The sequence below is a fragment of the Erpetoichthys calabaricus genome, chromosome 2 (genome assembly GCF_900747795.2).
Source record: "Erpetoichthys calabaricus chromosome 2, fErpCal1.3, whole genome shotgun sequence".
Lineage (NCBI taxonomy): Eukaryota > Metazoa > Chordata > Cladistia > Polypteriformes > Polypteridae > Erpetoichthys > Erpetoichthys calabaricus.
The window spans coordinates 348,773,038-348,797,157 of record NC_041395.2 but is presented as its reverse complement, the minus strand read 5'-3'; the positions used below and the strand labels follow the sequence as shown (position 1 = coordinate 348,797,157).

The 24,120-nt window shown below is 49.9% G+C and overlaps 1 protein-coding gene and 1 long non-coding RNA gene across 6 annotated transcripts in view; both read left to right on the top strand.

Moving 5' to 3' along the window:
* The window catches only part of lsp1a (lymphocyte specific protein 1 a), a 99,385-nt gene extending 81,558 nt beyond the window's left edge, over positions 1 to 17,827 (top strand). For 2 of the 4 annotated variants that reach the window (XM_028796132.2, XM_028796133.2), the window contains exons 12-14: positions 1,703 to 1,792; positions 2,738 to 2,846; positions 17,238 to 17,827. In XM_028796132.2, coding sequence (XP_028651965.2) covers positions 1,703 to 1,792; positions 2,738 to 2,846; positions 17,238 to 17,263 — 225 coding nt within the window. In that variant the 3' untranslated portion in view covers positions 17,264 to 17,827. Of the gene's footprint in view, positions 1 to 1,145; positions 1,245 to 1,702; positions 1,793 to 2,737; positions 2,847 to 17,237 lie in introns of those variants that run through there. The other 2 variants (XM_051923477.1, XM_051923476.1) reach the window with 2 other exon arrangements.
* On the top strand, positions 10,236 to 12,500 carry LOC127526765 (uncharacterized). 2 transcript variants are annotated; one of them, XR_007934199.1, is made up of 2 exons: positions 10,236 to 11,214; positions 11,395 to 12,500. It is a non-coding gene; the product is annotated as an uncharacterized LOC127526765 (long non-coding RNA). The 2 variants fall into 2 exon arrangements; XR_007934198.1 differs by having other exon boundaries at positions 10,236 to 11,274.
* Positions 17,828 to 24,120: the final 6,293 nt, after the last annotated feature.

Here is a 24,120-nt window from a genome sequence, read left to right as displayed (position 1 = left end):
CTCAGGAACCATCCAGGCGCCCCCTGGTGGTGGCCACGGACCCCACACAGGGCTGATCCGTGGCCCCTGATGGAATCCAGGGGGGCTGCCGTCTTGCGCCCAGGAGAGATATTGCCCCTCTCCTGGTCCTTTCTTGCTCCAGATGTCCCGGTGTGGCTAGGTCCCTGGTCGTCTGCCACATAAGAAAAGTGTGATTGTTATGTCTGAACGCCACTGCGTATTTTCTTATTTGTGAATTAAGTTAGAAGCCCCCCCCCCCCCACACACACACAGTTATTTTCAAAACCCAGAGTTTTATTTTGCCCCCATTCTCTTATCACATCCACTTATTCCTGTTTAGTTGCCACGGGTGGCACAGCCTCTCCTGATTGTGTTGCGGGGTTGGGTGCCAGTCCATGGCAGGGCACACACTCACACAAGGGCACATTTCGAGCTGCCAATTAACCTTCAACTGGCACTATTGTGATGGTGGAGAACATCCGGAGTATCAAGAGGAAAGTCCAAAGAGACACAAGGAGGACATGCAGAGTCCATGGAGGTGGTGACCAGGCCAACGTTCAGACCCCCAGTCCTGGAGCTGCGTAGCAGTGGTGCTGACTGTTGTGCCAACATGTCGCCCTCTTAGTAAGGCAGAAATCCCATAATGATGTCAAAGGCTCCATATCCAATGAGGACGGCTTGATGCCCCTCACAGTTGTGCCAGTTTTTAACATTCAGGCACAGCTGCCCATGACGGGAATCTCTTGTATGGCAGCATTTGTGGGTCTGTTTCAGCACCTTTAATGGAAATAGTAAAGAAATGAAGAGAATCAGAAGGGGGTAGCTTGGTGGCGCAGTAGTTAGCCTCACAGGTCCAGCACACCAGTTGTAACCCGTATGGAGTTAGCATGTTCTCCCCATTTCTGGTGGCATTTCATCCCATGTGCAGGTTCACTGACTGATATTCTAAATTGGCCCCCTGTGCTTATGCATGTATACGAGTGGGCATTACGATGGAGTAGCCCCCTGTCCAGGGCTGATTCCTGCCCTGTGCCCATTGCTGCCCGTTGAGAGGCAGGCGGCCACAGCGAGTGGTCAGACACATGTGCCGGTAGTCTCTGCCGCTGGGTCCGCCTCACCTTTCTCTCTCTCTCTCTCTCTCCCAGCAGCTGCCTCAGCCAAGCCGGGTGGCACAGACAGCTTGAGCAGGACGGCCGCGCTCTCCAGCTTTTGCTTTTTCTCTCTGTCTCCTCCCTGTCTGCTCCTTTGGTTCTCTCCTTTCTACTTCCCTTGTTTCTTGGACTCTGCTTGTTCTTCAAGGTAAGTCGTCTCCTTCATCGTGACTCCTGTGCTTGTGTGATGTCACCACGTGTAGCGCCATGCTTGTCTGGGACCCTTATAAACTGAGTGGTCACAACTAAGGAGACTGAACCGCCCACGTCAGTATCAAACCAAAGAAGGAGCATGCAAGGCACTATAAAGGAGTTTAGGGGTCATCACAGAAGCTCTTCGGGGGTCTCCTCATATTGCTTTACTTCATTGACCCTCTGACTCTGAAGGCCCATCCTGAAAGTCCTTTTCATGTTTCTGATTGGCTGTCTGCTCTACTGGAGGCTCCACCCACCGGCTTGAATATTTTACCGCTGCACAGTGGAAACTTTTTTACCAAATTTGGACTGAAAGGCGCTATATCAGATGTGTTCTTTCTGTCATCCTCATTCAGGACATAAAGGCTGGTGACGTACTGAGCAAGAAGAACATCTGGGAGCTGAAAGGCGACTCTCCTCCCACTAAAGCCAGCTCCGTGTCAAAGGTGAGCTCTCATCGTGTTTGTCCGGGTATTAAAATAAAAATCTGTCAGAATGCCAGTCCATTGTGGGGCATATGCCAACTCTCACTCGCCCAAGCTGTGACAATTTAACAGACACCTCCCATTTACTGAAGGCACACGTTCATTTTTAGGGACCCCATCCCTGGACGGGATGCCAGTCTGTGGAAGGGCACACATTAGTGTCCCTATGCTTCCATTCTCCAGTTTTATATCTATGCAGCCTGGACCTCAAAGTCGGTGAAGTTGACTCCAATGGGCACCAACAGAGTCCTGCTGCAGACCTCCAGGGCTCCATCCAGTTTCACTGTGGTTGAGATTTGGGATGTGGAAGGTCTACCTGACTCAGAAGGTGATGGCTGCCCATTAAGTCAACTCCAGGCTGCAGAGATGCCAGTCTTGATTTTAAAGCTAATGCTGCTACCTTTACGCACATGCCACACCTGGACGGGACACAGGGCGTGTGCCCACTGCAGCTTCAGAAAATGCCGACTTGAAGTCCTCTGTGTGGAGATGGCCAAGACTGGGCACCTGAGTGACCCCACAGCACTAACTACTGGGGGTCCCACCTAAGGTGCATGCTGACTGGGTCTGACGCAGTGGTGTTGGTAGGGCACTTCTGGGACTTTAGTAGAGAGTGCCCACCCACCCCAGCCCATCCAGTGGATTTTGTGAACTTCTGCAACATACGTGTATGACAGTGGGCAGCCCCCCAACACCCCCCCCCCCTTTATATCGGAGGGGTGGGGAGGCTGGCTAACCCCCTAATACTTGCTGAAACTAGCGATACGTCTGGTCCAAGACCCCCTAACTTCGATTGCCCCCTCGATCCCGAAGGATGAAGCCCACGACTCTTCTCATCTGGGCTTGTTATTTTGTGTTGCACATTTATTTATTTATTTGTTACATTTTACTTTTTTATTTTTTCAGAGCACTCCGTCTGGCAAGAGGTACAAATTTATAGTGACCGGCCATGGGAAATACGAGAAAGTGCCGCTCAGTGACGATCAGTCCACGTCGTACGCCAATGGGAAGTCAGGTAAAGTCTCATGTAATGATTTATTATTATTATTATTATTATTATTATTATTATTATTATTTATAGTTAAGACCCCAATGCAAGCCGCGCACTCTCAGTTGTCTTTGTGGACGCGGCGAGAATCTCCTGGTCAGGTGGTCAGTGCCTGAAGTGGGCCGGCACCTTCAGCACATCATTCACGGGGGATCAAAGGTTGACGTAACTCAGTGCTCAAAGCTTCATGGGGGACCCTGGGTAGCCCCCCTGACCATGCTGGGCAGTTCCCAATGGGCATAGGGGCCCCATGCTAATCTATGTACGTTGTGACCTATATAATCGAGTTCGGATGTCTGCGGTCAGACTCATCTCCGTGCTGCTGTGTCTGTCAGTTCAGTTCGTCGGCAGCGGCAAATCGAGTCTGACGTGTGAGGCTGCAACTTCAGCTTTGAACGCGTTTATCCAGATCGCATCTGCTCGAGCTGGCGACCCGAGCCCCTGAAATGAAAGGAGACGAGCGGCGCGGCGCTGTCGCACTTGACATCGGTGCGCATCACCTGCCAATCACGAGTGCGGCGCACTGCCACGTGACGGTCACTCGCTCGTCCGCTCGGCTCTCAAAGCCTCTTGGCGCACATTTGGGTGGCGCGCTTACTCTGAGGTGTAAAGCGGCACTGGAGGAGCTGAAATAAAGAAAAAATAAACTATTATTTTATAGTTAATAATAATAAATTATTATTATTATTACCCTATTGTTATTATTATTATTATTATTATTATGCCCGTGTTCAGAGTCCATGAAAGTCTTACTTGTATGTATGTGTTAATGCAGGTTAAGTGAATTAGCGTTATTGGCCCCGGAGTGTGAGTGTGAGTGTGTGTGTGTGTGTGTGTGCGCCCACCCTGCAATCATAACCGTAACGAGTCGTTTTGAGACGGATCTGCCACTTGTGTATTTTTGACCCCGTACCAACGTGCTTATGTGCTCCACAGCCCGGTTCAGGGGGTCCTGCATGAAGACAAAGCAACGTCCAAGTCTGCGCTACCAAAACATTTTATGCTCTTTATGGGCCCCTCCATGCGACGCTTCCTCTGTAAATTCCAAGTTGCGTCCCTGCCGGTTGTTGGACTGCTGCCCAGTCCAGCGATCGTTGCTGCCGTGCGCCCAGTGCTTCCTCGGATAGGCTGCAGCTTCCCCTAAAAACGGAAGGGTGGATGAATGGATGTGCTAATCAACTTGCACCATATCGACTATACATGAGGTTGTCTAAAAGAGGTGCCGGTCAGTCCTCTCCTTCAAAACTACTTCCCTTCAGAAATGATTGACGGGTGTTCGGTAGCGTTAGCCCCGCCCTTGCCATGCCCGTCCTTTGCCCACACGGCGCCACTGAACTACAGAATGGCAGTTTGGTTTCATTTTTATTTTATTTTATTTTATTTAGAGATCAAACATGACTTTTGAATCGTCAGTACAAGATTTCCTTCTCGTCTCAGCGTCTCCCCAACGGGACTTTTTCAATTCCTTAATGCCCATTGGAGACAAAGATCTTCTGGTTTTCAAACTTTGAACCTTGTACAGATTCATTTTTAAAGCTATATATGAAAATATAAAAGTCCTCAACACTAAGATCATGGCACATGGCCGGCCACCACGTCTGCGTCTTCCACTGCCCACTGATTCCTTTGGCTTGGCACTTTTCTCTTTCGCATGCAGTTCACTTCTCTGTAGTCCCCTCTGTGCCCGTTGAATGGACTGGGCATCGTTCTTCCATTAAGGATGTGGACGATTCCTGGTTAGCCCTTGGCATGTAGTGTTACCACAATCTTATTGTCCTCCTTTCCCGGATATCAATTGAAGGAAGGCGTGCCTGATCCCACAGCCAGACAGGGTGAGGACGGGGCATTTCAGGGGGCACTCTGAACCCGTGCCAGGCGATCCATCAGGAGCAGGACTGCACAGCGGACCTCGCCATGTCAGATCCTTTCCTAGTCTGGTGATGGATGTGTTCATGAGGGCTGTTGCCCCCTGTTCCCTTGACCCCATATTGTTTCTTGGGGGGGACATGACTTTCTTCCTTGGCTGTCTTTTTTCACATCAGTGTAATACCCAGCTACTCCCAGATGTGTTCACCACTGGGGCCAGTTTGTGCCCGCAAGGCAAAGGGCACTGAGCCTTGCATTGACTGCTCCAGTCAAGGTCCATTTGGGCACACAAGTGTGACATGGCGGTGATGATCTTGGGATCCATGTCCAGAATCCTTTGTTTTATTCCCATCAGTGCTGAGATGACCCTCTGTTTTGGTGGGGCACCTCGCTCCCCATACCTGTCCATTTCATTTCACCATTACAGGTGCCATCAACATTCGATTGGCTTGTCATTTGTTTCTGTCTCACACTTTGTCACATCTTTACCTTTCTCCCACGCTGCCATTTTACCTTCATATTGCACTTCCTGACATTCGTCCTCCTCCTCCTCCTCCTGTCACCACATCAGCTGCTCATTGTTTCTCTCTGTGCTGATGGCCAAAATGCCAACTTTTTGATGACCGCTGACTGCCTTTGAGTCCCAGCTGTCATGTCCTGTGGCGCCTGGTTGGCACGTTACTCAGTGCTACAGTTGACATCTCGCCAGGACCCATCAGCCTTCTGGACGCCCCTCAGAGGGTCACGGGTACCCAGACACCGATGACGTTTGTCACTTGTCCCTCGCCTTCTAATGACATTGCTCATGTTATCTGTTGAGTCTTCTCGATTTGTAAAGTCATTTCCCATTTCACCCGCTTTGCCCAGCTCTATTTGATATGTTATGGTGCCATCTCTACTGGGTCCTTCGGATGTCTTTGCGACACATTTAGTCCTTGACACTGGCAGAACAAAGTCCCAGCTGTGAGGCGCCATACAGGCTGTTGATGCCAGACCTGGGCCTGGCACATTGGTGGCACAGCAGGGTTCATCCCGCTTCACAGTGTTGTGAAGTCTCCTGATAGGAATGTCATAAAGTCACAACTTGTCACAACTTTACTTCTGTCTGTTGAGACAGTGTGCCCAGCTGGCAAGAGGCTATCTGGGCAAGGGCTCCACTGAATGGCACAAGGCAGGGCAAAGTGCTTCAGCTGGTCTCTGAGAGAGCCAGTGCCCTTGCCCTGGAAACGTCCTGCTAGCTGGACCCTCATTATAAACCCCCAATTCTGCCATGCATCACTGCTACAGTAAAGTTGATTTTTATTCTTTCATGCTATGTGTAGGGCACTATATAAGAATAATAACCCACTACTGCCATCAATGTCTGTATATTTTTAACTATTGACACATTAGATATGCCTGGCACTCGGCAGTGTCTTGATCAGGGTTCAGTTCCCAGCTCGGATACCTCAGGTGTGAAGCTTCAGCGTTGTCCCCAATCCCATGGCTTTCTATCCAGAGTGGCAGGGAGTGGGTGCAGGAGTTCAGTGGTGGACTGACTGCCCCCTAGAGGTCACCACCCTCCTTCTTTTTTATAAATTTACAGCACCTTTATGGACCGCTTTTGCGGATGTGGACCCTCATAACACGCAGCCACAGCTCAAAGTGCATGACTTCACCCAGGCAGGTTAGGCCTAGATGGCATGGGACCCGAGGCTGGCACATGCTATTTGGGCGATTTTAGTGTCGATTGGTTTAAGGTCCAAGCGGCTGTGTCAAAAATGTGAGTTAAAATTTACAGCCTCATTTACAGGGATGACCACCTACATGGGGGTATGGGGTGAGCCTGCCATGTGTAACCTGAGTTCAAGGCTGTAATATTAATATGAAAATATGACAATAATAATAAATACATAAATAAAATGAAAAAGTGCACGTGCCACATGACGCTGACCTGGACAAAGCGCAGCTTGTGTATGTGTTGCTTAGTGGTCACGGTGTGGCATTGCGGGCCACAGGGATGCCAGTTCACGCCCTCTTTTTGGCTCACTGCCTGACCGTTGTGAGTCACGTGACTTGCCAGTGGATGTAGCTGCGCATGTGTATAGCGCCTTGAAAGGCTCGGCACCACGGACGTCTATCCATCCAATATCCAACCCGCTATATCTTAACTACAGGGTCACAAGGGTCTGCTGGAGCCAATCCTAGCCAACACAGGGCACAAGGCAGGAAACAAACCCTGGGCAGGGCGCCAGCCCACCACAGGGCGCGCACACACACCCACACCAAGCACACACTAGGACAGGATCACCAATGCACATAACCTGCATGTCTTTGGAGGAAATCGGAGTACCCGGAGGAAACCCATGCAGACACGGGGAGAACATGCAAACTCCACGCAGGGTCTCCTAACTGCGAGGCAGCAGCGCTACCCACTGCGCCACCGTGCCGCGCACCACGGGCGTGTGCTTTAAAAACTGAGTAGGGTTGTTGAAGAGCCACAGCGGCACGAGATCAGCAAAAGAGAAGAAAAACGAAAAGGACGCGAAACACACCAATGATGGCGCCAAAGCCTAGACGCGCTGTCTCTGCCATTGACGCCCCTCTCATTGGAAGTAAACGGGTCGACGATGGAGGGACGCGAGCCCGGGAATACGTCACAACGATCCGCAAGAAGACTTCAAAACTGAGCGCGCCGGGGGCTCTGGAAACTTCTTAGATTTACTCGGATAAAAGACTTATTTTGTTCAAAAGGAAAGTGCAGGCTTTAATAACGACGTTTAAAATATGATTAGCGTGGCTTTACCGCGAGACCGTAGCGTTTAAGGCCTCGAAGATGTGCCTTTTGTGCGCAGAAATCTGACAGGACGCATGCGCAGACTTTGAACGTTAAAGTTGGACGCAGTGTCTCGTGCTTGCGATAAAAACAGAAGACGAGGATATGAAGATTGTAAAAATAAGGAGAGCGAGTGCAGGTCTGTGGGCACTTTCACATTTTTAAACCGCAAGCCCCCCCCCATAAAACCCCCAAGTGTCTGTGGACGGTCCCTAAATTTCTCGCTCTTTCCAGTCGCACCGTCTGGACCTTTACGTTTCGTGCAGCCGCTCTGATTGACCTTTTGGCTTAACCGACCAGCCGGTTCCCGTTATTGATTGATTGATTGATTGATTGATTGATTGATCTCACATAGCGTTCCGCTTTCCTCTTCATCAGGTTGGTGTGATTCAAATTGGAAATCCCGAAGAAGCAAAAACACCCAGCTATAACGTAACAGGACCCCGCATACTGGTCTAATTCTGGGAGTCAAAGGTGTTAAAGAAAGAAAATGGGGTGCAGCTATCAACTATCAACCAGTCCACGTGCTGACTAAATACATTAAGAATGGGCATCCATTAGGGGATACATTCGAATTAAAGTGTGGCATCACCCGGTCTGCCATCAGTTATTCTGAACCCTTGCCAGCCCCAACGCACAAGCGTCTCCACTTATAGAAAAGGCGCATCCCCTCCGTCACTACACCACCGCCCATGTGTCCATTTTAACTGCCCAGTGAGCCCAGTTGATAGACCGCGCCCGGACGTGGTAATCCAGTCCATCACAGAGCCCATTATGGGGGCCACTTTAGAGCCATCTATTTAAATCGGTTATCTTTTCATTTCTCTTCATCTGCTGCCGTCTGGCATGCTTCACGGTGGTCTCGATCGATTGTGCCAATGCCACCCTCGTTAGCGCGCTGCTGCGAAGGTCGTTAGTAACAAACTGCTGTGCACTCGTGTTCTTACTTAGGCAATGTGGCCCCCTAGTGGCCGGTGCTGGACCTGCCTTTGCTCCATAAAAGAAACAGAGAAATAATAATAGTAATAATAATAATAATAATAATAATAATAATTCTTTGCATTTATATAGCGCTTTTCTCAAATAATGCAGTGGCCTCCAGACCTGGAGTGTACTGGTCGATCAATGGACCGCAAACCTCAAAATTCTTATCTTTGACCCACCGTGTGACCAAATACTCCGGGCACCAACTGCAATTAAGCGTGAAGCCCTCTGAAATATAACAGACTTTGGATATGATTTAGGGGGTTATGGGCTAAAACACAGCACCAATTAAAATGGTATTGACTCGGGGCTGATATAGCGCCTTAGTGTGGTGTTCATTTGTGGGGCTTGGCTTCTTCTTTATTATTTTTCTGTATTCACCTTTGCTTGAGGTGCCCTACCAGGTTACACGTGAGTCAAGTGGGATTGAACTGGCATCCTCATAGTTTACTAGTACTGGGCCCTAACTACTCTGCCACTCTGGGTGTGCCATGCTGGGCTGCGGCCATTATTATTATTAGCAGTGTTACATTATATAGTGCCTTTCACACAGCTCTATGTTAAAGGATTCATTTTTACGTTATGGCCTGGAGTTCATGACATAGAAATGCTGAAGTGGCATATTTCTAAGGTTTGACAAATCTCCCAGGGTCCCCTGCTGACACAAAGGCACTATATAGAAGGCCGTCACATACATTCGCTTGACTTTTTAAAAATCTCCCTTATAAACCGTTTATGGCCCAATTTCAAAGCACTATCTTAGCCATGCCCAAAGTGGTGCCAGCTTGGCACGACACCCAAGATTGTCTTTTGTAAACGGGCGGGTCACATTTAGACAGGGAAACAGCATGGACAGGTTGACTTTGCTTTTAATTTTTCTCTCTTGATTGACATGACGCGGCCCTCTCAAGGCGCTACATGATTGCCTCTAACACAATGCAAGGATGCCCAGCCTTCTGGGGACTTCTCTGAAAGTGTGAGGCGGCGCCCCCCTGCTGGTGCTTAGGCTCGGCCTATTTGAGGTCCCACCCTCGAGCAACCCGGTTGAAGTCTTTTGGTTGCTCGCTGGGGTTTTTGCGCTGGAGCAGGCTCATCTCGAAGGCGGTCGTGATCTTGTTGAGGGGCCGAGAGGCGGCCTCCTTCAGCTTCCTGGCGTCAAATCTGGGCTTGTAGAGCAGGAGGGGCAGTCGGTAGAGCAGCGCCATGGACGGCTTCTTCCCGCCTTGGCCCGACTCGCTTGCCTCGGCCTCCTTCTTGCTGTTGTTAATGTGCTGCTTAATGGCCTCTTTGGCTGAGAACATCTGGAAGAGCATGGCGTCCCACATCTTGGTGGCCCGAGAATCCTTGTGTTTCTCCAGCTCCTGTCCTGTCGTCTCTTGCTTCTGTTCTTCTGACGTTTCCTCATTCCCTTCTTTCTTTGGGACGGCCTCAGCTGCTGTTTCAGGCTCTGGCTCTGGAAACGTGGGTTGTTCGGGCTCCACCACGAGATGCTTTTTGAGCCGAGACCACCCGCCGAGGGACGCTTTCAGAGACTTGCCTTTGGCAGATGCCTTCAGGAGGCCCTCCGCTTTTGGCCGGGTGTCATTTCCGGTTTTGTCCATGTCTTTGGTGGCAGGGGTCGAGACGGGCAATTCTGACTTGGTGCTGCTGCCCACTACGCCATCCAACTTTTCTTCTTTCATAAATTCAGGGTGAGCACCCTTAGTGGGAGTGCCCACTCTGGGAACGTCACTATTTGGGGGCTTAGCTCCTGGACCGTCAAGAGCTGACACTGGCTGACTGTCTGCTCTTTCACTGGAGGCCATTTCAGGTTCTGCCAACTTGTCCATGGAAGGAGTTTTAGGGCTTGGGACGCTGCCAGTGGATAGTGGCGTTCTAGACTCGACTGTCTTAGTAGCGGGCACTGCCAGTTTAGTTGGTGACACAAATGACGCTAGATTGGACAGCGAGGCCCCTTTGTGTGGAGGGCTTTTAGGTTGGAACGTGTCTGGCGCAGCACTTGGGGTCGAAGGGGCTTGATGTGTTGGGGTCTTTGGTCGGGCTGCGTTGGAAAAGGTGATCTGAGCTGACGACACTTGGCGTGTTGGTGTCTTGGGTCTCACGTCATCAGATGTTTTACTCTGAGCTGGTGGCGTTTTAGGCCTAGAAGAACCTCTGGACGTTTCAAAGGGTGCGGATGTGGCTGATGGGACTGGATATGTCGGGGTCCCAGTTGTCTGAGCTGGGGGGGCTTGGCGGGTTGGAGTTTTAGGCCTGGACGTCCCCAGTGTGGCACTTGGAACTGAGTGGCCAGGATATGTGGGGGTCCTGGGTGTGGAGGAGTCAGACGTTGCCATCTTAGTCAATGGGGCAGAATAAGGAGAGTCGGATGGTGCTGTCTGAGAAGTTGGCATTTTAGGTGTGGGAAAATTGGTGACTGGAGCTTCCGATCTTGGTGTCCTAACTGAGGGGTCTTGATGCGTTGGGGTTTTAGGTCTGAACATCTCTGAGCTGGTCATGTGAGATGAGGACCCTTGATACGTTGGGGTTTTGGGCCTGGACGTCTCCGAGGTGGTCATCTGAGTCATAGACACTTGAGATGTTGGGGTTTTAGGCCTTGATGTCTCTGAGGTGGTCATCCAAGTTGTGGACACTTGATACGTTGGGGTTTTGGGCCTGGATGTCTCCGCAGTGGTCATCAGAGTTGTGGACACTTGAGACGTTGGGGTTTTAGCTCTGATTGTCTCTGAGGTGGTCATCAGAGTTGTGGACACTTGAGACGTTGGGGTTTTAGCTCTGATTGTCTCTGAGGTGGTCATCAGAGTTGTGGACACTTGAGACGTTGGGGTTTTAGCTCTGATTGTCTCTGAGGTGGTCATCAGAGTTGTGGACACTTGAGATGTTGGGGTTTTGGGCCTGGACGTCTCCGAGGTGATCATCTGAATGGAGGACACTTGATATATTGGGGTTTTAGGTCTGGCCGTGTCGAATGCGGCCATTTGAGCAGATAGTGATTTGTATGTCGGGGTCTTTGGTCTGGACGCATCAAATGATGACCCCGCTGTGTAGGTTGACACTTGAAATGTGGGCGTTTTGGGCCTGGGCACGTTGTACTTTGCGATTTGAGCCCTCAGAGCTTCATATGAGCCCACCTGCCCTTTGGGCACATCACCCGGCCTACCGGTGGTGTCCCGTGTCGGTGTCTTGGCTCTCGGCACGCCATACGCCAGGGTGGGGACACTGGAGAAGCCATAGGACTGAGTTTTCCCATCACTAGGTTGTGTGCCATATGGTGGGACTTCATGCACAGAACCGGGGGTCTTTGGTCTCCCAGCGTCAGAGGTTGGAGTTTTTGGCCGTGGCCCTGTGCTCGAGGCTGCCGGTGACACTTTGATTTTGGGGACCTCATATTGAGTTTCAGTCTTCCAGGTCGCCGACTGGAGTGGCGCAGCATCTGCCGCCAGGGTGGTGGCTTGAACTCCAGAGCTGGTGGCTTCTTCGCCCTTATGAGTGCCAACTCTCTGGACATCGAGCACAGAGCTCTCCACGTGGGTGGCTATTTGAGTGGCAGAAATAGCCGTGCCGGCCGTAAATAGCAGCGGCCCAGCAGCAGGTGCCAGGGAAGCTTGGCTTTCTTGCTGAGTCGTCGAAATGCCTGCCTCCGGGGTCTCGAGTTCCACCCTGTGAGGAGACAGAAATGGCAGCGGGGAGAAGCCGTCCTGTTTGGTGAAGAAGGCGGGCCGCTGTGTGGGGTACGGCGAGGGCGAGTGCTGCACCAAGGACTTGACCAGGAATCGCGGGGGCATTAAGGGGCCCACGTAGGCGGGTGTCTCGGGGGTCTTAGGTGGCGTAGAGTGGTCGCTGTGCTCGAGGTCTGGGCTGGCTTCGCTCACTGGGGAGAGGCTCGAGCGGAAGGGCACAGGCGTCTGAGACGTGGCAGGGGTCGTTTTCTTCTTGGCAGATTTCTTAAGCAGTTTCTGGAGTTTGGCATTGTCCTTGCCAGGCTTGGGCAGCACAGCCGGCGGGTACTGTGGGGCCATCACTGGCTGCGTTAAAGTGAGAGCCATCAGCATCTTGAACCCCCTGGAAGAAAAAGAAAATCACGTCAAGGTGGCTTTCGAGCCTGAGACAAGAGATTAGCCTAAGCATTCATTTTGGATGCCATGTTTTTATATGGCGCCTTTCACAACCTGCACCTGAGACACATTAGAAGGCATACCAGTCTCTGAGATATGCCCAGCACTGTGCTGCAGTCACCTCTCCTGCCCCATCATGCCAGCTTCTTGACTGGCTCACATAGTGACTGGCACTACCTACCTGCTGTGCCGGTCGTTTGAAAGCAGTTGTGTATCCATAGCTGGGTGTGGCACATACTTTGACTGGCAGCCCTTGGAATCCATGCCATGCCAAACCTGCCAAGATTGCCCCACAACCCCAGACACTGGAGAGATGGCAGACCTGATAGTCTGGTGCCACACAATTCTGCCTTACCATCTCTGGCAAAGGGTGCCCCCATTTTCGGGCTCACCTCCTAAATGTTGGGGTAGTGCCCAGGCTGGTCCAAAGTCACTGAACAACACTGACAGCCTGTTTATTATCTAGCACCTGTCCAGAGTGAATGTCACCGCTCGATTCTTTCTATCGTAAGAGTAAAGACGCCGTAAGGACCAAGGGGGTCACACCTCGAGTCTAAGGGCAGTGACGGATGCCACCCATGATGCTCACAAATGCCCACACCAGTAGGCCACACGCCCCTCAATGAAAATGAGTCAATAAGCAGCCCATGCGTCCATCTGGACCAACAGACTCAGATCTGAAGGTCACTGATCTGTGGCTTAGCACTGCAGGGCCCCGGGTTCAAATCTCAGTGGGGTCTACATGTTCTGCCTGTGCTTCTGTGGGGTTTCTTGTGGGCTTCCTCATGCATCCATTAGCAAAACTGGTGAACCCTAAATAGACCCGCCTTGAGCGAGTGTGCCACTTGGAAGACTGGCACCCCCACTTTAACCCATCTTCCAAACCCACTTACCCTGAGCAGGGCAGCTGGAGACTAAGCCAGCAATCATGGGGCACAAGACAGGAACCAAATTCAGATGTGGTGCCAGCTTATTACAGGGTGAACACACACACACACACATCCTCTCGGCCTGCCTGATATGAAACGATTTTCCTGTAGATCTCCAGAGATGAGCAGATTGGTGACCTGGCAGGTTTAATATTGAGGTGAACTCCAAGTCCCAGGAGTCAATGCGGCGGTGTGAGCCACGCTCTTCGTGGGCCTCCAAACCGTTGTGTTGATTCTTGGGATTTGGAGTTTTTCCACTCTCTGAATGGAAAGGCCAGTAAATTCAGTGTGTGTGTATATGTCATTTACATTTACATTTACATTATTTAGCAGACGCTCTTATTCAGAGCGACTTACAGCAGTGTTTGTTAGTTTTTTTCGCATACCCCTTGGGGTCAGAGCGCAGGGTCAGCCATTGTACAGCGCCCCCTGGAGCAATTACAGGTTAAGGGCCTTGCTCAAGGGCCCAGCAGAGTAGGATCTCTTTTGGGAGTGACGGGGATTCGAACCGGCAACCTTCGGGATACCAGCGCAGATCCTTAGCCTCAGAGCCACCACTCCGCCCATGTCGGGATAGATCTGCAGTTCAAGGGTCCCAGACAATACAATAGAAAGACACAGAATTAACCTGCCAAATGCTGACGTCAAACGAGATGCTAGGACTTCGTCTGACTATCTGAAGAGACGCCCCCATTTATGCGCTTTACACGACAGTGACATGCATTGGGCTTGGCGTGCTTTTCGTGAAGCGCTTAAAGAGACAAACGTCCTGTACACAAGACAAGGGGACAATAAAAGACCACGATAACGTGCCCTTGCAATGGCGCTTCCCTTTACACGACTGGTCACTCGAACTGAGGCTGTCCCTTCATTGCTCTCTGGTGACACGCGTGACGTTTGGGCGCTGCATGCGGACTGCTGCTGCCACTCACGTGTGTCACTCCAGACATCCAGTGCTGTGCCGCTGCTGTAGACCTGCAAGCAGAAACGTTGTGGATGGCGTGGAAATCGGGAATATGGAATGGAAAATAATGAATGTAGGGAATTTCTTGTGGGAAGGCAATGCTTGGTAACAGAAACTGGAAAATAGTTTGGACAATTCCCAGTAGGGATCGTACTGCAAATATGGCTAAAATTGTTCCTAAGTTTTCATCCACACCAATGTAAAGCCCACTTCACACTGGATGACTTTTCCTGTGACGTTCGTTTACCTCATGTGACATACCCAGCAGCTGAGACCAACTAGTCTACAAAATCAAACGGGGTGGGCTCTGTAAGAAGGGGAGCTGACGGCCAAAGAACCAGTGGATGAGGATAATCCATAGAATGTCACGACAGGGAATTAGGAACACGCGTGCTTTAAACCAGGGGTAGGCAACGTCGGTCCTGGAGTGCCACAGTATGTGCAGGTTTTTGTTCCAACCCAGTTCCTTAACGAGAACTCAATTATTGCTGATGAAGCACATATTGCTTAAGTGACATTTTAATGCTTCATTTTAGTGGTCTCGCTTGTTAAGGTCCTCCAACCTTAATTGCTTATTTCAATCTTAAACTGCTGCATTCAGTGTTTTAATTGCTCCTTATTAGCAATAAGATGTAAAAGACAAAGCAGCCAACAGTTCTCCAGCTAGCTTTTTTCCAATTACATCTGTGTGTGTTCATCATGCACGGTTTGATTTAATAAAACACTTAATAGAAAAATGTGACAGACTGAAAATGATCTGTTTTAGGCTTCAAATCATTTGGATGATATCCTTGGAAAGGAAAAAAATCTACGATATAAAAGCCTTACATTGCACAGACTAACAAGCCATAAAATTAAATAAGGTCTGAGATTGGCAATGATTGGTTTCTAATTAAGCAATTGGGTTGAATGAAAACCTGTAGCCACTGCGGCTCACCAGGACCGACGTTGCCTACCCCTGTTTTACATCTTATTGCTAATAAGGAGCAATTAAAACACTGAATGCAGCAGTTTAAGATTGAAATAAGCAATTAAGGTTGGAGAACCTTAACAAGCGAGACCTCTAAAATGAAGCATTAAAATGTCACTTAAGCAATATGTGCTTCATCAGCAATAATTGAGTTCTCGTTAAGGAACAGGGTTGGAACAAAAACCTGCACATACTGTGGCACTCCAGGACCGACGTTGCCTACCCCTGCTTTAAACCTCGCGAACTGAAGAGAAGCCCCTCTGCCTGATTAAAAGGGCGGAGACTGCGGCTGATCTCGCGCACACCATCAGGCAGCACGCTATTGGCTGCCAGAAAAAGGGGGCGGGCACTAGAAGATAGCGCGCAGTCGGTAAATGTCACATGGGCTGCGATCACCACGTGAGAAAATTGACAGAGTGCTGTGACGAGATCGCCATAAATAAGTCGTGTAATGTGACAGCAGCGTTATTGGGCTTTTTAACGTTGAGTTTGTCAGATCTGCCGATGGCGGCCGCTGATCTCGTCAACTGCACCATGTCAAAGTACACGACCGGAGATCGCATTTACCGATTTTGTAGCCCACTCGAGCTCGCCGCTCTTTCTGACAGCCAATGGCGTGCTGTTCAAGAACAAAACACAAGTGACACCGCCGCGGGCACACGCGCGAGCTTCTCTACTGTCTGTGAGGTTCAGAACACACACGTTGCGTATTCCTCCTCTTTACCTCCTGCGCGATGTACCGCCGGCGGAGCGTTCATCGGTTCACAAGTCTGGAGTGCAAAGCGCCCACCGCTCCGACTAACGAGGAAGCCAAAGCGGTCTGATGTGATCGTAGCCAGGAGTTGGTCTCAGCCGCTGGGTGTGGCACACGAAACCGGGGCTGGTCAAAGCCTGTTCAGGGCTCTAATTTGAGGGATGTTGCCCCTCATTGTCCATAGCGGGTATTCGGTACTATAAGACCAGTGGGTGTGCTCCTTTGTGTATGGAGCTCGCACACTTTTACACTTTCATAAACGGCACCCAGAGGGTGTCATTGACTAACGTGCCCCCCTCGTTATCCGGAGTGTGCGCCCCTTCATTTTCATAGGTGGCCTAATGGATTGAGCGGCTCGGCGTCAGACGATCGTCATATCGGGAGCGCGCCCTGATTATGGAAGAAGTGGAAGACGGCGACTGAAAATCGCTGGAAAAGCCGTATAATGGGAAGCGGGCTTTAGACAATCGATAGGAGTTTGGGGGGTTCGGGTGGTCCTTCGTGAAAATGCTGTGCTGGGAGTGGAAGAGGTGAGCAGCAGGTCACTCGACTACACGACATTCAGCAGAATGAATGCACATCGCTCCATTCAATGGTTCTTGTTTGAAAATGACTACAAAATTGAATTAGCACAAATGTGACGTCTCTGCCGATTAAACGCACCTGCGTGGAGTTTGCATGTTCTCCCCGTGTCTGCGTTGGTTTCCTCCCACAGTCCAAAGACATGCAGGTCAGGTGCATTGGCGATCGTAAATTGTCCCGTGTGTGTGCTTGGTGTGTGTGTGTGTGTGTGCCCTGCGGTGGGCTGGCGCCCTGCCCGGGGTTTGTTCCTGCCTTGCGCCCTGTGTGGGCTGGGATTGGCTCCAGCAGACCCCGTGACCCCAATGACTGACTGACTGACTTTAATGGAGAATGAGCCTAACTAATTCAATTTTGTCTTTGTTTCTTTCTTTCTTTCCAGCTGGAGAGCTCCAGGAGGACTCGTGAGAAGACCAGCCCTGCGCTCCATTTTATTTTATTTTTGAATGTTTTATATTTATATCTTTGCCCACCCCGTAGCTTTAGTCAACACTTTCTGTTCCGTTTTTTCCGTGACGCACATCGCCCTGCACGATGCCAGGTTTCATTTGTGGAGAAGAACTTCGAAAAGAGTCCTAACTAGATGTCGCACGGGAGGGGGCTCAGCGTGACAATGTGACATTTTTGGAAGGTGCCTCAGTGTTTCACTTTAAAGATGAGCCGCTGGCTTCTTTCTCGCTCTCTCCGGTTTGGCTCCCGTTTTCACCGAGCGCTCTGAGCTCACTCCGGCCGTCGTGTCTGATTTTAGTTTGATTTTGATTCTCCTCTCCCGTCTTTATGCACACGCCGCTCCGGTTTGCCGTTTCTCTTTCGTTCGCACTGCGACAGTACAAAGGTGGGGTGAGAGCCGTGACGCCACGCCCACTCACGTGAAGATAACCAATGGCGGCCCGACGCGCGCTGTTTTGGGATCGGTGGCCTGATGTCTGCCACTGGATGGTCTCATTCAAATTAAAGATGTCCTTTCTTAAAGCCCCACTGCCTCTTTTGTTTGTCTTTCCTATTTGAATCTGGGGGGTCCAGGGGGTCCCGTGCCTGTGGGGGTCGAGTTACTGTCATCACTGGAACTTCAAGAATGGCCGGAAGACAAGTCACTCAACCTGAAGAGCCCCCATGTGTCACTCTGCTCGGCCCTCACCAGCTTGTTAAGGGCGCTATATTGATTGGGGACTTACAGACTCTCCTCTCCTCTTACTCCTTTAGGGGGTCTCCTTGAGTTTCCACTCAAGATTTTGAGGATTCATAGAGTGCAGCACGGGGCAGCCCAGTGGTTGGCACTGCAGTCAGATGCCTCCATGACCCTGGGATGAAGCCCGGGCCCACTCACCACTCTGGAGCCCACGCAGGTTCTCCCCACGTCTGGGTGCTCAGGTTACTTGAACTGGCGCCTCTCAATGGGCCCGACATTAGCGACTTGACTGTGCCCTGTGATGAAACTGGGATCCCATCTGGAGTTGGTTCCTGCCTTGTGCCCAGTGCTTTTGGGGTAGGCTCCAGCTCCCCTATGAAATATTTCTGTTTATTGAATCGGCAGACATTTTTGCACAAAGCCGCGGACAAAGAAAGCCACAATAATCAGTCGGGGGGGGGGGGGGGGGGCAGTTTGGGAACAAGTGTGACAGGACAGGGGGGACAAAATTCATCACCCCAAGTGAAGAGTTCAGAGCCACATGCCAGCGAGTTACAATTCCTAAACTACAAGAACCTAACAAAGCCGATATCGGCTCGAGAGAACTCCCCCAAACAAGGGGGTCTTCAAATGCCTCCTTAAACACACCAGCTAGGAGCTACACACGAAGAGTCTGGACTGAGATTTGATGCCACACACAGGTGGCATCACCAGATGCCATTCATCAGCGGAGCTGAAGGGTCTCACCCACTGACTATGCCTTCAAGGATGTGAACACATTAGCTGCTGCTACAGGAAGCCCACTGCAGTCATCTGAAGAACAAACAACAACACATTTAAAAAACAGACAATGCCAACCAAAGTGCAAAAATTAAATAAATTAAAGTAATCACATAAAAATCACACACAACTGAAAATAAATAAATAAATAGTCAGTCACTGTCCAACCCGCTATACAGGGTCATGGGGTCTGCTGGAGCCAATCCCAGCCAGCACAGGGCACAAGGCAGGAACAAATCCTGGGCAGGGTGCCAGCCCACCGCAGGGCACACACACACATTAGGGACAATTGGGGATCACCAGTCCACCTAACCTGCATGTCTTTGGATTGTGGGAGGAAACCCACGCAGACACGGGGAGAACATGCAAACTGGGAAGCGAACCCAGACGGGTCTCCTTACTGCGAGGCCGCAGCGCTACCCACTGCGCCACCGTGCCGCCCTAAAGCAAAAGAGAATAAATTAAAATGGCGGCCGCAAAATAATAAGATAACAAAAATATCAGAAGTGCTCTTCCCAGACCCCCTCGTATCCTCAGATATGGCGATGGGTATTTGTGGAGGAAACTGCCAGGCGATGGTTAGATTAAAAAAAAAAATCTAGGGGGGGCGCAAAGTAACAAAAAGGGGGTGCGAAGATGTGAAAAAAAGAAAACAAGAATCAAAAATATGAATAATACATCTATTGAAACTAAAACAAGTGAACTTAAACTACATACATAAGCGCCTTGAGCATGGGAAAGGCGCTATATAAATAAAATGTATTATTACATTCTGATACTAGAAAAATAAATCTAGAGTTAGATAAATGTCGATAAAAGTTAAGTGGGTATAATAAAATATACATCTATGATATATATCATTAATGAAAAAAGAACAAATTGGTATTAGTGGGCTCCTTTCAAAAAAAACGTTAGGGAGGGCGCAATTAAAACTGTTATGAAAACTCGGGTCGCAAACACTTAAAGGTTGAGAAACGCTGGGTTATGGGCATTAAAGGACCATCAACGACAAATGTAATCAAATTAATAATATACTGAACAATTATTAGAAAAGTGGAATAAATCGGACTCTGCAGCTGCACGAATAACAAATTTGCGATGATAATTTAATTTTGGCGAACAATTCCGGTAAATGTCCACGTTCAGTAAGCAAAAGAGGCTCAGAAGTTGTAGGAGACTTGAGTGATGTGTGTGTGTGTGTGTTTGTGTGTGACGGACGTTCTCCAATACGTACGTGTGTGTCAGCATCTGAACGGCAAACGGAAAAGTGCGACTATCTCGAAAACCGGCTGCAAAGCGACAAACAATGCTCAGAATGTGGAGCTTTACCGTAACATGACGTGAAATGATCACATTTTCAATATTTTTTGGGAAACGTCTCAGATAAAAGATCACTTCTGGTTAGCAGAAATAACTCAAAAGGTGAAGGAAATCAACGTCTTGTACCAAATACTCATATGCAATGTTTGGTTGAGTGATGTTAAAGTGTCCTCACGTCATCATGTGGGGGGCGGCCTGAGTGTGTGTGTGTGTGGGGGGGGGGTCCGGGTATGAGTATTTTCAGGACAGTTTATCCCCCAGGCCGACAGACAGAGGGCAGCACCCCTGGATCATGAGCATGGGAGTCAACCTTGCTGGGGCCCGTGGGCACCACCAGGGGGCACATGGACGTTTGCAGGACTCTTTCTGGCTGCATTTGTGGCCGGAAAAAGCTCTTTGGGCACCTTGGGTCCTATAAAAAGGGGCCAGTCGGGAGGAAGAGGAGAAAGCCTGAGGAGGAGTGGAGGCGGAGAAGGGGCCATTGTGGTGCTGGCGAGATGTGCAATTGAACCTGTGAATAAACCGTGTGTTGAGCGGTACACCCGTGTCCTGCCTGTCTGTGTCTGTGTCCGGGTCGGCTTTCACAACACACACATAATGGACTCGGGGATTCATCAAAATCTCAAAATGGAATTTGTGGAGGATTGCAGTACTCTCCTGATACTTCACATACGAGAAACTGACTCGCTTACACCACTGAGTCAAAAGCCAGCGTGAAGACGCACGTCTTCTGTAAAGACCCGAGTGCGACTAAAGAGGGCACCGCTCTGAGGGGCAGCAGATACCGAAAATATCTCCACTTATACCTTGGTCTAGGGACCACTAGGGGCAACCGGCCAGACAACCTAAGTGCCCTCTTTAGGGGGGGGTAAAGGTTTAAAAGATCTGAGAGGACAGAAGGCGCCACCAGTCCACTTCGGCTTTTAAAAACCAAGAACCCCATTTGAAAATCAATTGGAAAACGAACTGGAAGCCAGTGAAGGGAGGCGAGTACTGGAGAACGTTTGTGAGCGACAGGGGCCACAGCATTCGGCACCATCTGTTGGAGATGTAAAGACGTCCGGTCAACCCCAACGCGCAGACCATCACGGTAACCCAACCTCGAGGGTCTGCACGCGTGAAGTGCTTTTTCAAAATCGTGTTGAGATAAAGAGGCCCTGAGCTTTGATAAAAGTTTCAAGTGAGAGAATCAGGAGCCGACCACCCGTCTGATCTGCCTGTCAAACTTAAACCCCCCCACGTTATGGGGATATGGCCTCTCATATAAAGAGACGAGAAACTCTAATCTTGGAAAGTGAGAGGATGCCTGAGGAGTGGAGAAGATGTGGACTGGTGGGCCGATATTTAAGAATAAGGGGGATGTGCAGGACTGCAGTAACTACAGGGGGATAAAACTGATGAGCCACAGCATGAAGTTATGGAAAGAGTAGTGGAAGAAGTGAGGTGATGATTAGTGAGCAGCAGGATGGGTTCATGTCAAGAAAGAGCACCACAGATGAGATGTTTGCTCTGAGGGTGTTGATGGAGAAGTTTAGAGAAGACCAGAAGGAGTCGCATTGCGTCTTTGTGGACCTGAGAAAGCAAATGACAGGGTGACTAAGAGGAGCTGTGGTATTGTATGAGGAAGTCAGGTGTGGCAGAGAAGTACGTAAGAGTGGCACAGGATATGTACGAGGGGAGTGTGACCGTGGTGAGGTCTGCGGTAGGAGTGACGGAGGTGGGATTACATCAGGGATCGGCTCTGAGGCCTTTATCATCTCAAATGGTGATGGACAGGTTGACAGACGACATTAGGCAGGAGTCCCCCGTGGACCGTGATGTTTGCTGATGACATTGTGATCTGCAGGTGGAGGAGACCCTGGAGAGGTGGAGATATGACAGGAGAGAAATGAAGGTCAGTAGGACCACCAAGACAGAATACATGTGTGTGAATGAGAGGGAGGTCAGTGGAATGGTGAGGATGATGGAGTAGAGTTGGTGAAGGTGGATGAGTTTAAATACCTGGGTATGGAGAGTGAGGAAGAGAAGTGAAGAAGAGAGTGCAGGAAGAGTGGAGTGGATGGGGAAGAGTGTCAGGAGTGATTGGTGACAGGCGGGTATCAGCAAGAGTGAAAGGGAAGGTCTACAGGATGGTAGTGAGACCAGCTATGTTATATGGGCTGGAGACTGGAGGTGGCAGAGTTAAAGATGCTAAGACTGGCATTGGGTGTGACAAGGATGGGCAGGATTAGAAATGAGGACATTAGAGGGCTGCGGTGGGTTGGCTCCCTGCCCGGGATTGGTTCCTGCCTTGTGCCCTGTGTTGGCTGGGATTGGCTCCAGCAAACCCCCGTGACCCTGTGTTCGGATTCAGCAGGTTGGAAAATGGATGGATGGATGGACATTAGAGGGTCAGCTCAGGTTGGGCGTTTAGGAGACAAAGTCAGAGAGGCGAGATGGCATTGGTCTGGAGAGATGCTGGGTGTAACGAGAGAAGGGTGCTAAGGATAGAGCTGCCTGGCAAGAGAAGAGGACGGCCTAAGAGGAGGGTTATGGATATGGTGAGAGAGGACATGAAGGTGACAGGTGTGACAGAACAAGATGGAGAGGACAGGAAGATGTGGAGACAGATGATCTGCTGTGGTGACCTCTAATGGGAGCAGCTGAAAGAAGAAGAAGAAGAAGAAGATGAAGAAGAGGCAACAGACAGAGAAGGTTGAAGCCCATATGGAGCTCCAGGTGGGGGAGGGGTGCGCCCCCCTCAGTGTCTGGAGTGCAGAGTAAGTACTATGAGATATCGATGACTCATCTATGAGGCTCCGCCTCACTCATGAATATTGATAAGCTCCTTTAGAGAGGCAGAATGCCCAGAAATCTTTTTTGCAGCGTGATGTTAGTTCATCCACTAGATGGCAGCAGATGCTGACCTGAGGGTTAATTAGACTTCTGACTGTTCATTAGATTGATTGAGCGTAACCTGAGAGGCACTCGGGTTTAACTGTTTTTACTCAGAACTCCAAGACCGAGAGACACTCCTGCTTAACATCATGGAGGTTAAAGCACAAAGTAAAATATATCATCCATCCATACATCCATTATCCAACCCGCTATATCCTAACTACAGGGTCACGGGGGTCTGCTGGAGCCAATCCCAGCCAACAGAGGGCGCCAGGCAGGAAACAAACCCTGGGCAGGGCGCCAGCCCACTGCAGTAAAATACATCAGAAAGAGTTCAATCAGAGTAATAAAAATATATCAAGCTAACCTCTTACTCAGCCAGACTACAACTTCTCGAAATCAGAGAAAGAAGGGTCTGCCAATAAACCCTGACTGCCAGCCATTCTGCCCTTCTCTTCTGTCATCGGCCTTCAGCCTCGCCATCTCGTTCACATCCTGTCCCCGGCGTCACTTTGCTCCAACATTCCTCACAAAGTCTACGCACCTGTAGCCTGGTAACGGACATTCTGCTCAGGGGGATTCTGTAGTCACCGTCAGTACCACCCCCCCCTTTCCTTTAAATAACCTTTATATTAGATAACAACAAAAAAAGGACATTTCCTTACACAATTAACCCTTTCCAGTTACAGCCCTTTCTTTCTCACCTGGAAAAAATCAAACGTAATGACCCAGCATTTACATTTATGTGCAGGTGAGCCCACTAACGGGAGAACGGCAGTCTGCGATGTCTGTGACGTCACTCACGACACGCCCCCTTCATGGAACGATGGCCGGGGTTAAATATGTGCATGGCCCATTGGACTACAGTTCCCAGCATGCACTACAGATGTTTGTATGTGGAATGCTGCCCCCTAGTGTATCAGGGAGCATACAGTCTTGAGAAGCCACCTCCCTGCCAGATTAGGGTATGGGGGGGTGGGGCTTATCCAGGCTGGGATGCCAGTCCAACACTGCCTCCATCATAGAGTGAATGTTCTTTTTACTTATTTTATCGTTATTTGTGTTCTATTGTTATTTTTCTAAACATATTCTTGCTTTTCTCTTTTTAGCATTTTGCTTTGTTTTTCCAGGTGGTCCCCACTCATCAGGGCACCGTTTT